The 17,190-nt window shown below is 41.5% G+C and overlaps 1 protein-coding gene across 3 annotated transcripts in view; it reads left to right on the forward strand.

Annotated features, from left to right (window-relative positions):
- Positions 1–17,190, forward strand: part of prkcbb (protein kinase C, beta b) — a 282,346-nt gene that overhangs the window by 206,167 nt on the left and 58,989 nt on the right. For all 3 annotated transcript variants that reach the window (XM_061905882.1, XM_061905881.1, XM_061905884.1), the window contains exons 13-15: positions 1,234–1,372; positions 1,461–1,541; positions 3,693–3,800. In XM_061905882.1, the coding sequence (XP_061761866.1) occupies positions 1,234–1,372; positions 1,461–1,541; positions 3,693–3,800 (328 nt within the window). The remainder of the gene's footprint in view (positions 1–1,233; positions 1,373–1,460; positions 1,542–3,692; positions 3,801–17,190) is intronic.

Here is a 17,190-nt window from a genome sequence, read left to right on the forward strand (position 1 = left end):
AAGTCCACAAATCATTTTTTCAGATCTGTGCTGAGTTCCTTTTACTTTCCCATTGTCATTATTGTAACCGAGTAAAATTACTGCAACACATGAGCCATATTTGAGTTGGCTCAGAGAAGTCAACAGGTGTCGTCAATCATAATCACTCAAATGAAGTTAATAGGCCATGCCATGAAGCTAATATGATTTGATTGTAACTTTTTTACATCACCAAAATTGATAATGTACGTTGCCGTACAATGTACTTTTGACCCAGCAGATTGGGTCACATTTTCAGTAGACCCCTAATAAATTAATAAAAGAAGCAAACTTCATGAATGTTTTTTTGTGACCGAGTATGTGCTCCAATCACTCTATCAAAAAAAAAAGAGTTGTAGAAATTATTGGAAAATCAAGGCAGCCATGACATTATGTTCTTTACAAGTGTATGTAAACTTTTGACCACGACTGTATATCTGCTCTACTTGGTTTGTATTACATGTAAGTGGTTGGCACTTACAAAGGGTACCCCATGATACTGTGGCGGTACCTAGTGGTTGAGGGGTCAACTTACACCCCTTATAGGATTTTAACTTATTTGAAAATAGAAATGCTGAGATGCATTTGGTGTTCATGGAAAAAAGCGTGATAAAATAACAGATTTAGAGTGTATGGAAAAGTGGCCATTATGATGGGAGTCAATGGGAGACTAAAGGGTCCCGGGGAACTCCAATGTATACTTGCTGAGTAACTGGTACTAAAAATAAGATGAATTCCTTTACAACTCCTGTGGCCATAGTTTAAAATGTGGCATGATGTCATCTTTAAAGGCGACATAAAGACCCAAAAAGGTCCCAGGTCTCATCTGAGCGACAAGATTGAAGGGAAAGGGTCTCCATTCAAGAACTGCGTGGCGCAATGGAAGAGTGGCTGTGCGCGACCCGAGGGTCCCTGGTTCAATCCCCACCTAGTACCAACCTCATCACGTCAGTCGTGTCCTTGAGCAAGACACTTCACCCTTGCTCCTGATGCGTGCTGGTTAGCGCCTTGCATGGCAGCTCCCTCCATCAGTGTGTGAATGTGTGTGTGAATGGGTAAATGTGGAAGTAGTGTCAAAGCGCTTTGAGTATCTTGACGGTAGAAAAGCGCTATACAAGTACAACCCATTTATTTGAAATGGACAACAAAACCTTTGAGGTACCAGGACTGAGTGTTTACTGGTGTCCATCCACTGAATCCAGTTTTTGACTGCAGAGACCTGAAGCTGGACAACGTGATGCTGGACTGCGAGGGACACATCAAGATAGCGGACTTTGGAATGTGTAAAGAGAACATGAGCGATGGAGTCACCACCAAGACCTTCTGTGGAACACCTGACTACATCGCTCCAGAAGTACCCACATTTGACCCCTTTTTCATTTTCAACGCCTTGTTTTTTGTGTGTTTAATAACTTATTTTAATTTGTAAACATGTCTTGTAGATCATTGCTTACCAGCCTTATGGGAAGTCTGTGGACTGGTGGGCCTTTGGAGTACTGCTCTATGAAATGCTGGCTGGACAGGTGTGTGTGTGTGTGTGTGTGTGTGTGTGTTACACTCTAAAAACATGAACAATTCTGACAGGGTGTTACAAGAACTTACTGTAAGTTATGAAATGACATCCCTCAGTCATTAATAACTGCTATAAGTATATAAAAAAAATATATAAAACCAGGAAAGTTGGTACGTTGTGTAAATGGTAAATAAAAACAGAAAACAATGGTACGCTGAAACACGATCCTTGGCGTTGGACGTTTGGCGCCATGTCAACGTTCCTAAACCGAAAAGAATGCAAATAGAATAGAGGTTTGACTGTTGTGTATTGCTTGGATGGAGTTGACGACACAGACACAAGGGGGAAGTAAAGTGCTATGATTCTATTATATTTATAGCCAAATGCATACATAATAAATAAACAATACTAACTAATAACTAAGGAAATGGAGTGTGACTAAATTCAATAGTGTGTATGGTGTGAGACTATATGAAGCAGTTATCTGTTGAGTGTTGCCGGGAGGTGTTGTTCCAAACTAGAAGTCCACGAAGGCGAGGCTAATCTGGGAAGTCTGTGAGACAGGCGAAAGATCCAGAGCAAGAGAGAGAGAGGCGTCAGAGTCTGTGTCCATGCGAGGGGGTCGGGATCTGGGGGGGAAAGTCCAAGGGAGCGAAACACAAACTGGAAACCAAAGCGACGGAAGGAAAACACTGCGGGCACAAGGGAGAAGACAGGGGAAAAATCAAGCACGGGGAAAAACTTGGAGAGAGCATAAAGCTTGTCGGCTTATGGTACACAATAGAGAACTAAGTTCCCGCCAGGATCCTTGGGTCCACTGGTCCTTATACAGCTCCTCCACATCAGTCGCAGGTGTGCAGATTGCCGATCGGCCACAGCCTTGCCGGCATGTGGATGTGACGCGGCCAGCGCGAGCAGGGTCGTGTCTCTGCGCTGGTAGACCCATCTGCCTGGGTAAAGCGAGTTTGAGCCCGCGCCGTGACATTGACTGTATGACATTTTATTTGTTCACACTGAAATGTTCAACTAAAAATGTGAAACTACATAACTTTTATGAATGATCTTACTGATATTTGTATTATTATTATTTACAGTGTTTCCCACATTTTTGGTTGCGGGCGCTGTCAAAATTGTATAATTTGCATAATTGGGCTTCACGGTGGCAGATGGGTTAGTGCGTCTGCCTCACAATACGAAGTTCCTGCAGTCCTGGGTTCAAATCCAGGCTCGGGATCTTTCTGTGTGGAGTTTGCATGTTCTCCCCGTGAATGCGTGGGTTCCCTCCGGGTACTCCGGCTTCCTCCCACTTCCAAAGACATGCACCTGGGGATAGGTTGATTGGCAACACTAAAAAAAAAATTGGCCCTAGTGTGTGAATGTGAGTGTGAAAGTTGTCTGTCTATCTGTGTTGGCCCTGTGATGAGGTGGCGACTTGTCCAGGGTGTACCCCGCCTTCCGCCCGATTGTAGCTGAGATAGGCGCCAGCGCCCCCCGCGACCCCAAAAGGGAATAAGTAGTAGAAAATGGATGGATGGGCTATGACGCATATGAGGCTGCACAATTGTATCTATTTATCTGATTTAATGGTATCATTTTGTTGTATTTTTTAATTGTTGCTTTTTTGTGCATTTATTTACATTTATTATATAGTTTGGCAGACAAGCAAACAATTCTTAAAATTAGAGACAAAAACATCCAAATGGAGGTCATTTACCGCAGTTACTGTAAAACTAAGCACGCATAAAGTGCCTGTACATGTAAGAATGATATTAAATCAACAATACAGTTTGGTATAGACTGGAAAAAACAATACAACCATATAAGATAAAGTTGGCACGTAAGCTGCTAGCTTAATGCTAATATAGAATGGACAATCCAATCGACAGGCTAATGGAAATTAGCATTGTAATCGTTTCCAACGTGAAATATTTTAACGGAGCAATTGACAAAAACAACAATTTTGTTGAAACGAATATCCATGCTAACTTTGTATTCTTTGGCTCGTCTGCTGCTCTGCACTCTGTGCTCACTAACAGTAACCTCAAACTCTGATTTGAAGCAAAAATCGCAAAATCTTAAAAAAAAAAAAAAGTTTGTAACTAAATGTACTCCACAAGTTTATGAAAGTACACCAAACATTGACTTTGTCTTGGTTTCCCAGCCTCCATTCGACGGTGAGGACGAGGATGAGTTATTCCAGTCCATCATGGAGCATCATGTCTCCTACCCCAAGTCCATGTCCAAGGAGGCCGTGGCCATCTGCAAAGGGGTGAGTGTGCGCCACAACACCTCGAGAGTACTGTGAATATTTTCTGCCTGTATATATTTGAAGACAGTGTGTGTGTAAACTTACTTTTGAAGGTTGAACATGTGTTACAACTTATGTGCTAGTATTTGTCTGACACCTGTTGTTGGCCCTGTTAGTCGCATGTATTTGAAATTTCTCTCACATTTTAGTTGCCTCCGACAAAACTCCCTTTTTAATTTGACTGTGTTGAGCAGAATCATCACAGAATGTGGTATACAATTATTAGTGTGTATTATTTAGGACTATTTTTATAGTCGACTACTCAGCGATTACCGTCACGACTGTTCTTTTACTTTTCCTATGAGTCTGGTGGGGATGTTGGAAGTCCAGTGTTGTAGGGTCTTGATAACTTCTACATCCTTCTACATTTATTACATGTTACATTTTGATTCAGCTCATACAAACCCAGCTTCCATATGAGTTGGGAAATTGTGTTAGATGTAAATACAATCAGAATACAATGATTTGCCAACCATTTTCAACCCATATTCAGTTGAATATGCTACAAAGACAACATATTTGATGTTCAAACTGATAAACTTTTTTTTTTTTTTTTTTTCCAAATAATCATTAACTTTAGAATTTAATGGCAGCAACATGTGACAAAGAAGTTGGGAAAGGTGGCAATAAATACTGATAAAGTTTAGGAATGCTCATCAAACACTTATTATTTAACATCCCACAGGTGTGCAGGCTAATTAGGAACAGGTGGGTGCCATGATTGGGTATAAAAGCAGCTTCCATGAAATGCTAATTAATTTACAAACAAGGATGGGGTGAGGGTCGCCACTTTGTAAGCAAATTGTCGAACAGTTTTAGAACAACATTTCTCAACGAGCTATTGCAAGGAATTTAGGGATTTTACCACCTACGGTTCGTAAAATCATCAAAAGTTTCAGAGAAGCTGGAGAAATCACTGCACGTAAGCGATGATATTATGGACCTTTGATCCCTCAGGCTGTGCTGCATCAAAAACTAACATCAGTGTGTAAAGGATATCACCACATGGGCTCAGAAACATTTCAGAAAACCACTGTCAGTAACTACAGTTGGTCGCTACATCTGTAACTGCAAGTTAAAACTCTACTATGCAAAGCAAAGCCCATATATCAACAAAACCCAGAAACGCCGCCGGCTTCGCTGGGCCCGAGCTCATCTAAGATGGACTGATGCAAAGTGGAAAAGTGTTCTGTGGTCTGACGAGTCCACATTTTAAATTATATTTGGAAACTGTGGACGTGGTGTCCTCCGGAACAAAGAGGAAAATAACTATCCGGATTGTTATAGGCGCAAAGTTAAAAAGCCAGCATCTGTGATGGTATGGGGGTGTAATAGTGCCCAAGGCATGGGTAACTTACACATCTGTGAAGGCACCATTAATGCTGAATGGTACATACAGGTTTTGGAGCAACATATGTTGTCATCCAAGCAACGTTATCATGGACGCCCCTGCTTATTTCAGCAAGACAATGCCAAGCCACGTGTTACAACAGCGTCGCTTTGAAGTAAAAGAGTGCGGGTACTTTCCTGGCCCACCTGCAGTCCAGACCTGTCACCCATCGAAAATGTGTGGCGCATTATAAAGCGTAAAATACGACAGCGGAGACCCCGCACTGTTGAATGACTGAAGCTCTACATAAAACAAGAATGGGAAAAAATTCCACTTTCAAAGCTTCAACAATTAGTTTCCTCAGTTCCCAAATGTTTATTGAGTGTTGTTAAAAGAAAGTGTGATGTAACACAGTGGTGAACATTCCCTTTCCCAACTACTTTGGCACGTGTTGCAGCCAGTTAATTATTATTTGCAAAAAAAAAAAAATAGTTTATGGGTTTGAACATCAAATATGTTGTCTTTGTAGCATATTCAACTGAATATGGGTTGAAAAGGATTTGCAAATCATTGTATTCCGTTTATATTTACATCTAACACAATTTCCCAACTCATATGGAAACAGGGTTTGTATGTTCTGCCCAGGCTGACACCTTTGGAAACTCGTGAAAGACAGACAGTCAGTTAGCAGCTCCTATCTCTCCCTCCCCATTCTCTGTCAAGGTGTTTTGAGTGAAGTGGCCCACTGATTGCCTTGTTTACATAACAAAAGGAAGGTTCACAGGGGGCCTTCCAGCCAATCGGATTCCCTCTAGGTTTTATAGGTAGAGCAAAAAATCCTGGGAGTTCTAGTGTTAAATTCCCCTAAACTCAGAAGTCATGGACCATTTGTGGAATCATTGTACAACTTTGCACATGTGTGCGTACAACACCATGTTCAAGGCAGCCAAGAGGGAGTGGCGAGGCGAGGCGGTGGCGTGCGAGCCAGCGAGCGACATCCAAATGATCTGCATAATTAAAAGAGGAACATTTATGTGCAGTGAAACAACATTGTTCACTCTCGCTATCTGTCCTGCTCCCATCTCTCCTTCACCGTCCTTCTCGCTCTCTCTCTGCTCATTGTTTAGTCTCTTTCATTGTACAGCCTCTCTCTCTTTCTCTCTCTCACACACACACACACATACACACACACACACACACATTCTGCACCAGCGAAGCAGCCTGAGCCGTGTGCTGAGTGGTGTGTGGGAACTCTTAGGAACGAAGCTGGACCTTTCTCAGTCCTCTCCATCACTACACAACTTTGTGTCCACGCTAACAAACACACACACACAGACACACTTTAATAGACGTGTAAGCTTTGGTTCCAAATTGGTATTCATTTCCTGAAGGCAGTAGATCTTTGTGATACACGGCTATCAAAATGTCTTTTATTGACATCCCTACCTCTGCTGAACCTTCATGTTCTGTATGCCCTAAACAAGCAGGGCAAAATTCAGCACGCATAAAAAAACTCTTTCGTCTCTCGCGTGTTCTCGGTTTCCACTCGCGAGGACTCGGTTGCCACTCACAAGGACTCAGTTTACACCTGCGAGGTTTCATTTGCCGATCGCGTGGACTTGGTTTTCCACTGGCAAGGACTCGGTTCCCACTCGCGAATGCTCAGTTTCCCGTCACGAGAACTCGTTTGTGTTGGATTAATTGTATATAAGTTATCTCATTTTATTCAAGTATGATTGTTTGTGCGTTGTGTAGACAAGCCGAAATGAAACTTGGCATCAGATTGAAATTAGGTTGACCTACCCACTTCAAAGAGGAATTAGCAGATGGTACAGAAGAATGCAGGAAGTTGCTATATTCTTTGTACTCTGTATTTGCATGTGTTAAGTTCTCACCACAGGTGTTAGGTATCCAACTCAGCTGCAGATACCCCCTCCTCTAGTGCAGCTGTGTGTGTGTGTGTGTGTTTGTACTCAAGGGCCCCCAAATGAATTAAAAGGCGAGGAGAGTGGAGAAAGTTTTCAGAGTAATTTAGGAGCGTGTTACTGATAACTTGCTCCAGTTACTCTCCTCGTACGAGAAAAGCAATCACTGGTTTGTCTTCTACTCTCTGTTTCTATGTCTTTATAATGTCTTATGGTATTTGACCCTGACAGTTTGCCACTCGCGAGGACTCTTTTTCCACTCGCGAGGACTCTTTTTCCACTCGCGAGGACTCAGTTTCCACTCACAAGGGCTCGATTTAAGTTAAAATTCAAGTAGATGTGGTGAAATTTCCCCTCTGCATTTGACCTATCCCCCTGGTTGCTCCCTGGGAGGTGAGCAGCAGCCGTGGATGCACCCGGGAATCATTTTTGGTGATTTAACCCCCAATTACAACCCATGATGCTGAATTCCAAGCAGGGAGGTAATGTGTGCCATTTTTATAGTTTTCGAACTCACAACCTACCGATCTCAGGGCGGACACTCTTCCACAAGGTCAATGCGCAGGTGACCTTGTGATCTTACACCTGCAAGGACTCGGTTTCCACTCCCAAGGACTTGGTTGCCGCTCGCGAATGCTCAGTTTCCACTCGCGAGGACTCGATTTAAGTTAAGTTAAAGTACCAATGATTGTCACACACACACACACACTAGGTGTGGTGAAATTTGTCCTCTGCATTTGACCCAACCCCTTGTTCACCCCCTGGGAGGTGAACAGCAGCGGTGGCCGCGCCCGGGAATCATTTTTGGTGATTTAACCCCCAATTCCAACCCTTGATGCTGAGTGCCAAGAAGGGAGGTAATGAGTGCCATTTTTATATTTTTTGGTATGACTCGGCCGGGGTTCGAAGTCACAACCTACCGGCCTCAGGGCGGACATTCCAACCACAAGTCTACTGAGCAGGGGACCTTGTGATCTTACACCTACGAGGACTCGGTTACCCCTCGCAAGGACTTGGTTGCCGCTCGCGAATGCTCAGTTTCCACTCGCAAGGACTCGACTTAAGTTAGAGTCAAAGTACCAATGATTGTCACACACACTAGGTGTGGTGAAATTTGTCCTCTGCATTTGACCCATCCCCTTGTTCACTCCCTGGGAGGTGAGCAGCAACGGTGGCCGTGCCCGGGAATCATTTTTGTTGACTTAACCCCCAATTACAACCCTTGATCCTAAGTGCCAGGCATGGAGGTAACGGGTGCCATTTTTATATTTTTTGGTATGACTCGGCCGGGGTTCGGACTCACGACCTACCGACCTCAGGGCGGACACTCTAACCACAAGGCCACTGAGCAGGTGACCTCGTGACCTTACACCTGCGAGGACTCTGTTTCCACTCGCAAGGACTTGGTTGCCGCTCGCGAATGCTCAGTTTCTGCTCGCCGATACTCGGTTTCCACTTGTGAGGACTCGTTTTAAACTCGCAAGGATGAGGTTTCCACTCACTAGGACTAGGTTTCCACTCGCGAGGACCCGATTGTCGCTCATGAGGTCTCTGTTTACACCTGCGAGGACTCGTTTGCCGCTCAGGAGGACTCGTTTGTCGCTCGCAAATACTCTGTTTCTACTCACGAGGACTTGTTTGCCGAACTAGGTTTCCCCTCGCGAAGACTCTGTTGCCACTCACGAATGCTCAGTTTCCGCTCGCGAATGCTCAGTTTTCATTCACGAAGACTCGGTTTCCACTACGCATGCTGTGTTCCTCTCTTTTGGCACTTCGGGGTGCAATTTGAATACACAGCCCAACGACTCCCCTCCGTCTGATTTGTCTCTTTAAAGGCTTTCTGACCGCGGGTCAGAGCCAATCCGAGGGAACTGTTACCGTTCATTTGTGTGTCCCTTCTGACAGAGTTTAGACTCTTTACACAAAATTAGTACGTTATATGGCAAGTTGTTTTGACTAGAGAGCGCAAGAAGAAGACAAAAATCTATATATTAGCTGCTGACCATAAGTTTCAGAAATATATGTAGTGAAATTAGTCATTTATAAACCCAGTTTCCATATAAGTTGGGAAATTGTGTTCGATGTAAATATAAACGAAATACAATGATTTGCAAATCCTTTTCAACCCATATTCAGTTGAATGTGCTACAAAGACAACATTTTGATGTTCAAACTGTTAACATTTTTTTTGCAAATAATCATTAACTTTAGAATTTGATGCCAGCAACACGTGACAAAGAAGTTGGGAAAGGTGGCAATAAATACTGATAAAGTTGAGGAATGCTCATCAAACACTTATTTGGAACATCCCACAGGTGTGCAGGCTAATTGGGAACAGGTGGGTGCCATGATTGGGTATAAAAACAGCTTCCCAAAAAATGCTCAGTCTTTCACAAGAAAGGATGGGGCGAGGTACACCCTTTTGTTTGTCCACAACAGCGTAAGCAAATAGTCAAACAGTTTAAGAACAACGTTTCTCAAAGTGCAATTGAAAGAAATTTAGGGATTTCAACATCTACGGTCCATAATATCATCAAAAGTTTCAGAGAATCTGGAAAAATCACTCCACGTAAGCGGCATGGCCGGAAACCAAGATTGAATGACCGTTAACTTCGATCCCTCAGATGGCACTATCAAAAACCAACATCAATCTCTAAAAGATATCACCACATGTGCTCAGGAACACTTCAGAAAATCACTGTCACTAAATACAGTTTGTTGCTACATCTGTAAGTGCAAGTTAAAGCTCTACTATATAAAGTGAAAGCCATTTATCAATAACATCCAGAAACGCCGCCGGCTTCTCTGGGCCCGAGATCATCTAAGATGGACTGATGCAAAGTGGAAAAGTGTTCTGTGGTCTAACAAGTCCACATTTCAAATTGTTTTTGGAAATATTCGACATTGTGTCATCCACACCAAAGGGGAAGCGAACCAACCAGACTGTTTTCGACGCAAGTTCAAAAGCCAGCATCTGTGATGGTATGGGGGTGCATTAGTGCCCAAGGCATGGGTAACTTACACATCTGTGAAGGCACCATTAATGCTGAAAGGTACATACAGGTTTTGGAACAACAAATGCTGCCATATAAGCGCCGTCTTTTTCATGGACGCCCCTGCTTATTTCAGCAAAACAATGCCAAGCCACATTCAGCACGTGTTACTACAGTGTGGCTTCGTAATAAAAGAGTGCGGGTACTTTCCTGGCCCGCCTGCAGTCCAGACCTGTCTCCCATCGAAAGTGTGTGGCGCATTATGAAGCGTAAAATACGACAGCGGAGACCCCGGACTGTTGAACGACTGAAGCTCTACATCAAACAAGAATGGGAAAGAATTCCACTTTCAAAGCTTCAACAATTAGTTTCCTCAGTTCCCAAACATTTATTGAGTGTTGTTAAAAGAAAAGGTGATGTAACACAGTGGTGAACATCCACTTTCCCAACTACTTTGGCACGTGTTGCAGCCATGAAATTCTAAGTTAATTATTATTTGCAAAAAAAAAAAGTTTATGTGTTTGAACATCAAATATCTTGTCTTTGTAGTGCATTCAATTGAATATGGGTTGAAAAGGATTTGCAAATCATTGTATTCCGTTTATATTTACATGTAAGACAATTTCCCAACTCATATGGAAACGGGGTTTGTACTTTGTTGTCTTTAAATCAAAGTGGGAATGTGTATTTGCTGATTCCTAATGGTCACAATAATTAATTAAGTTCAGCTCATGACGCCGAACGATGTGGACACGTGCCTTGGAGACTTAGTTATGTGGAAGTAACATGTAAATATAACTATGTGATACTTGCTTGTATTGACAAATGTCACCTTTAATTCCTCAATGATTATTACCTATGTCTAGTTTGTGTGCTATTGTGTGCATAGCTGTTGTGTAGCTGCTAGCTTCTAGTAGCCTATATAGCCTAGTATGTTTACCTTTTGTAAATTAATTTAGTAAAATAGAAGGAATTGTGTGTTTATTAGAGGACATGTAAATGTTAACTGGTTGTCCAACTTTGCACAAGTAAACACTCTGCAGGATTGCTTCTATCGCACATGATATCATACACATAAACACTCTGCAGGACTGCTTGTATCGCACATGATATAACACATTTAAACACTCTGCAAGACTGCTTGTATTACACACAAGTAAACACTCTGCAGGATGGCTTGCATCGCACATGATATCACACACAAGTAAACACTGCAGGACTGCTTGTATCGCACATGATATAACACATTTAAACACTCTGGAGACTGCTTATATCACACATGATATCACACACAAGTAAGCGCTCTGCAGGATGGCTTGCATCGCACATTATATCACACACAAGTAAACAATCTACAGGACTGCTTGTATCACACATGATATCACACACAAGTAAACACTATGTAGGACTGCTCGTATCGCACATGATATCACACACAAGTAAACACTCCGCAGGACTGCGTGTCTCCCACATTATATCACATGCAAGTAAACACTCTGCAGGACTGTTTTTATCGTACATGATATCACACATTTAAACACTCTGCAAGACTGCTTGTATCGCACATGATATAACACATTTAAACACTTTGCAAGACTGCTTGTATTACACACAAGTAAACACTCTGCAGGATGGCTTGCATCGCACATGATATCACACACAAGTAAACAAAGCAGGACTGCTTGTATCGCACATGATATAACACGTTTAAACACTCTGGAGACTGCTTATACCACACATTATATCACACACAAGTAAACAATCTACAGGACTGCTTGTATCGCACATGATATCACACACAAGTAAACACTATGTAGGACTGCTCGTATCGCACATGATATCACACACAAGTAAACACTCTGCAGGACTGCTTTTATCGTACATGATATCACACACGTGTAAACACTCTGCAGGACTGCTTGTATCGTGCATTATATCACACACAAGTAAACACTCTGCAGGACTGCTTGTGTCGCACATGATATCACACCCAAGTCAACACTCTGCAGGATGGCTCGTATCTCACATGATGTCATACACAAGTAAAGAATCTGCAGGACTGCTTGTATAGCATTTGATATAACACACATGTGAACACTCTTCAGGACTGCATGGATCGCACATGTTACCACACACAAGTAAACACGCTGCAGAACTTCCAGTATGGCACATGATATCACACACAAGTAAACACTATGCAGGACTGCTTGTATCGCACATGATTTCACACACAAGTAAAAACGCTGCAGCACTGCTTGTATTACGCATGATATAAGACACAAGTAAGACTGTTATACTGCTTGTATCGCACATTATATCACACAGATAAACACTGCTTGTATCGCACATGATATCACACACGGATAAACACTGCTTGTCTCGTACAAAATATCACACACAAGTAAACACGCTACAGGGCTGCTTGTATCGCGCATGATATCACGCACAAGTAAACATGCTGCGGGACCGCTTGTATCGCACATAATACCACACACCGACAAACACGCTGCATGTCTGCTTGTCTCCCACATGATATCGCACATTTTGAATGCAAGACGATATCATCCAATACCTGCTGGTATGGTATCATCACGCTCCTACAGAATTCAAATCCTGCCTTTGCAATAAAATGGTGCAAGTGTCCCTAGCTCTCTACTTGAACTCCAGTCGTAAAAGAGGCACTGTAAAGCAAGCGAGGCCCGTCCCAAAGACACACACACACACACACACACACACACACACACACACACACACAAACACACACACACATTAACACACACGTTAACACGCACTCTACAAGCATGAATCAGAAGCACACAAACGAGCATTTAAGAGGTTCGTTGTGCATTTACAAGCAAACTGATGACAACCATGTTCACTCTTTGTGTTGCGGACACACACACACACACACGGACACACACAGGCTGGGTTATGTATTAATGATGATTACTGGGTCGTAGTGGATCTTCAGTGGAGCATGAACACTCGCCTGCGTCCACCCCCACAGTTCCCAGTGCGCCCTGCCAGCACCGCCAGGGTTAACGCTGTGCACGTGCACGTGAGCGCGCACGTGAAGATAACTGGACACGATATTTCCATTTGCGAGAAAAGAAAAAAGTCTTTGGGTCAAAGCGATCTTTCCAGACAAGACGACAAAGTGTGAGTGTGATGCTGCAAAAAGTCCGTCTTGTTAGTATCGGCCTGCACCAAGTCAGTCATGTGACGCAAACAGGAAGTGATGCTGCTTCCTCATTGGTGGAATCATTCTGAATGGAATGAAAATATTCTACCTGCACATTGTTGTGTGCGTGTGCGTGTGCGTGTGTGTGTGTGTGTGTGTGTGTGTGTGTGTGTGTGTGTGTGCGTGCGTGCGTGCGTGCGTGCGTGCGCGCGCGCGCGCGTGCGTGTGTGTGTGCATTTCTACCCTTTTTGAGACATGAAGAAGGAAAAGTAGCTTCCATATGAGGAGGTGTGAACAAGTGATGACATAAATCATGGTCCCAATACAGAAAAGCATTGCATCTAAAAGAGAATGTCTCATTTGCACCCCTGGCGGTGAAATCTATCAGAATGAGGGTGGTCCCAAAGAGGACGGATTTTTCAAATTCACTGTGTGTCGCTTTTAAAAGTGCTCCCCCTCTGGTCAACATATGAAATAACAAGTATGTATGTAAGAAATTGAAAGGTGCCCCCTCTGGCCAAAATTAATAAAAAAAATATGTATATGGAGACATACTGTAATAACTTGAAGGAAATAATGAAGATGAAAAAACAATTACAATTTAAAAAAAAAACATTTTTAAATTTTTTTTACTAAAAGCAGTCTTTTCCTCACAATGTGTCTTTTCTCATAAAATTGGGAACAATTTCTCATATTCTCTCTGTTTCTGTAATATTGCAATATGTTCTCATAAAATTATAACTTTTAATGTAAAATGTATTTTTTTTAATGCAAAGTGATGACTTTTGTCATAACATTCTGACTTTTATCACAATATTGCCAATTTTTGGAAATGTTTGGAGCAAAATTAAGATTGGTCATAAAATTATGACTTGTCATAATTTCGCAAAGTACAATTCCGATTATTATAATAATATTGACAACATTTTTAAGGTTTTCTTGTAAAATTGCGACTGTTATTGAGTAAAATTGCAACTTTAATCATAATATTGCTTAAATGTTCGTTTTTTTCCTGTAAAATTTTGACTTACGTTGAGTAAAATGACGACTTTTTTTTATAACACTGTCAAAATTCTAAGTTTTTAATGTGAAATTGTCATATTTTTCTTGTGAAATTCCAACAAATTTTTCGCTACGAGCTTTTTTATATTTGCATTGCATGTATATATTATTCATGTTGTAAATATACATTTTTATGTATCTAGAAAGCCTGGTCCCAAAGAGGTAGGCATTACTTGGAGGTTTCAAGAAGGTAAGAAATACAAAAATGTGTGCGTGCGTGCGTGCGCGTGTAAAGGGGCTGATCAGAGATGTTTCCACTCGCCTGCTTCTATGCTAGCTGGCATGTATATTTCATAGCTACACACACAAATGTATTCTCACACACATACATGTATTCTAACACACACACACACACACACACTTTGTAGAGAGATGCCTTGTTAGGTAGACAGGGTCTGCAGCTTGGCATGACTTTACAGCAAAGGCTAATTGAAGACATTTGTCCTACACACTCCAATACAAGATCGACGTCCACTTTTCATGAACTGGAGCAGCACAAATGTGAGGGGAAAAAACGTGCAAAAATTGATATAATCGTCCAAATGATGGAATGATCTGCTTCAAAACTTAAAGCTGTGTCGATGCACACAACAGGTATGTTTAATTGTCTCTTTATCACCAAAGATTTTGTTGGCACTGAATTTTATGATCTGGATTTTTTACATCAGATTATACTGACAATTTTGTTGAATCAAAAAACAGTGTAAAAAAATAAACTGTGCCAAAATTCAGTAAAAAAAATCAGTGTACGAAATTTGTAAAAAAAAAATAAAAAATAAAAATAGTGTATAGAAATCCATGCAAAAATTCAGTAAAAAAAATAGTGTATAAAATGTATTTTTAAAAATTGTGTATGAAAGTCTATACAAAAGATTCAGTAGAAAAACAAACAAGAACTCAGTGCATCAACATTCGAGTGGTAAGATAACGCTATACAAAAAGTTGGTGTAGAAATAGATTAGATTAGATTAGATTAGATAGTACTTTGTTCCTTCAGGAGAGTTCCTTCAGGAAAATTAAATTTTTCAGCACAATCCCATTCAAGATCAGACAAACGTTACAGGGAGACAGAACAGGATAGCTGACGAGTCTGCCGGCTTCCAGCGCCCCTTACAAAAAAGATGAGATACAAGTAAACAAGTGGGGGGGAATGGGAGAAAAAATAGAAGATTAAAATAAAATGAAATAGAAAAAAAAATCGGTCTAAGCCTGGGCCCCTGGAGAGGGGGTCCAGACTGAGGCCAAGGGAAAATAACAACTCATAGCCATAGTACACATCCCTCTTACATGTGTGTAAGAGGGAAACATCAAACATTAAAGAAAACAAAGGACATTAAAGACATTAAAAGAGCAGAGCTGATGCAACCAGCCACTTCTACATACAGCTATGAATAAAAAGTAAAAGAAACATATACATTGTGGTGGCCTCTGCGGTGTTCCACGCCATCGTCCGGTGGGGTGGAGGGAGCATTGCCAGAGACAGGAGCAGACCCAACAAAGAGAGCCGACTCCACTCTCGGTTGCCAACCAACTTTCGGCCAGTGTCTAGTCCGCATGGACAAGCGAGGATACGTCCAAGGAGACTGAGGTGTCTGACACCTGCTCATCCAGCCAAGACATCGAGAAGCCTCTCCGTCCCGGCTCAGTGCTAGCTCCGCAGCCTTGTCCCCTCATCCGCATCTCCTCCAGTCCCTCCAAACAGACTCTGGTGTGGCAGAGACCCAGTAGCTGGTCTCCATGGCCAAAAGGCTCCCGGGAGGCAGATCCAGAAGTCCACAAAAAAAGCACCGCAGAGGTCACGAAAGTGCCACCCCTTGTCACACAGTCCCAAAGGGTCCCGGACCAAACGGCAAAAAACATAAATTAAAATATATAAATATATAATAACACATGAAAACAAGAGGGAAACACAAAAGGATGACACAAGAGCACAGAGCTCCTGCCAACAGCAGCCACTACAGCAGCGCCATCTTGGAAGAGTCACTGTAAAAGAAATCAGTGTAAAGAAAAAATCTATAAAAAAAATTCAGTAAAAAAAAAAAATGGTGTATAAAAACTCATGCTAAAAAAAGAAAATCAATATAAAAAAATCTATACAAACATTTTGGAAGAAAATAAATCATTGTATACAAATTGAGGGTAAAAAGAAAATCAGCATAACAAAATCTATATGAAATTGTAGTAAAAAAAAAAATCAGTGTATACACATTCAGGGTAAAAAAGAAAATCAGTGTAAAAACAAATCGATACAAAAATTTAGTAAGAAAAAAAAATCAGTGTATGAAAATTCAGGGTAAAAAAGAAAATCAGTGTAAAAAAATATACAAAAATTTAGTAAAAATATCAGTGTGAACAAATAGATACAAAAATTCAGTTAAAAAAAAAGTGCATAAAAATTCTGTTAAAAAAAATCAGTGCATAAAAATTCATTTTGGGATCACGAACAACAACGCCATGCTTGGACGTCACATTTCTCACTTGCAGGTGTGCACAAACCAAACCTACAGTTCCAAATAAGAGATATCAACAAGTTATTGGTATGGGTGTTGAGAAAGGTGAAGTTGTCACACTCGGTAATGATATTTCCTGCTTGTTGCTAGGCAGACTGCAATATTAAATACCAATGACAACATTGCTGTTGGCTCACGGGGACTTGGAGTGAACAGCAGTAGTATGGTGGCTGTCAAACCCTGCATTAAATATAAAATAGGTTCTTCTAAGGAATGAAACTGTTGAAAAATGAATAGCAGCACTCCTCATTTATGCCAGTAGGAGCTGGAACATCAGTGTTGATCATGTAGCACTCCTGCACTAAATACCTGCTTTTCTAACATTACTTTTACAGTCTGTAGCGCTTTGA

This window comes from Nerophis ophidion, linkage group LG07, assembly GCF_033978795.1.
Source record: "Nerophis ophidion isolate RoL-2023_Sa linkage group LG07, RoL_Noph_v1.0, whole genome shotgun sequence".
In the NCBI taxonomy this organism is placed as follows: domain Eukaryota; kingdom Metazoa; phylum Chordata; class Actinopteri; order Syngnathiformes; family Syngnathidae; genus Nerophis; species Nerophis ophidion.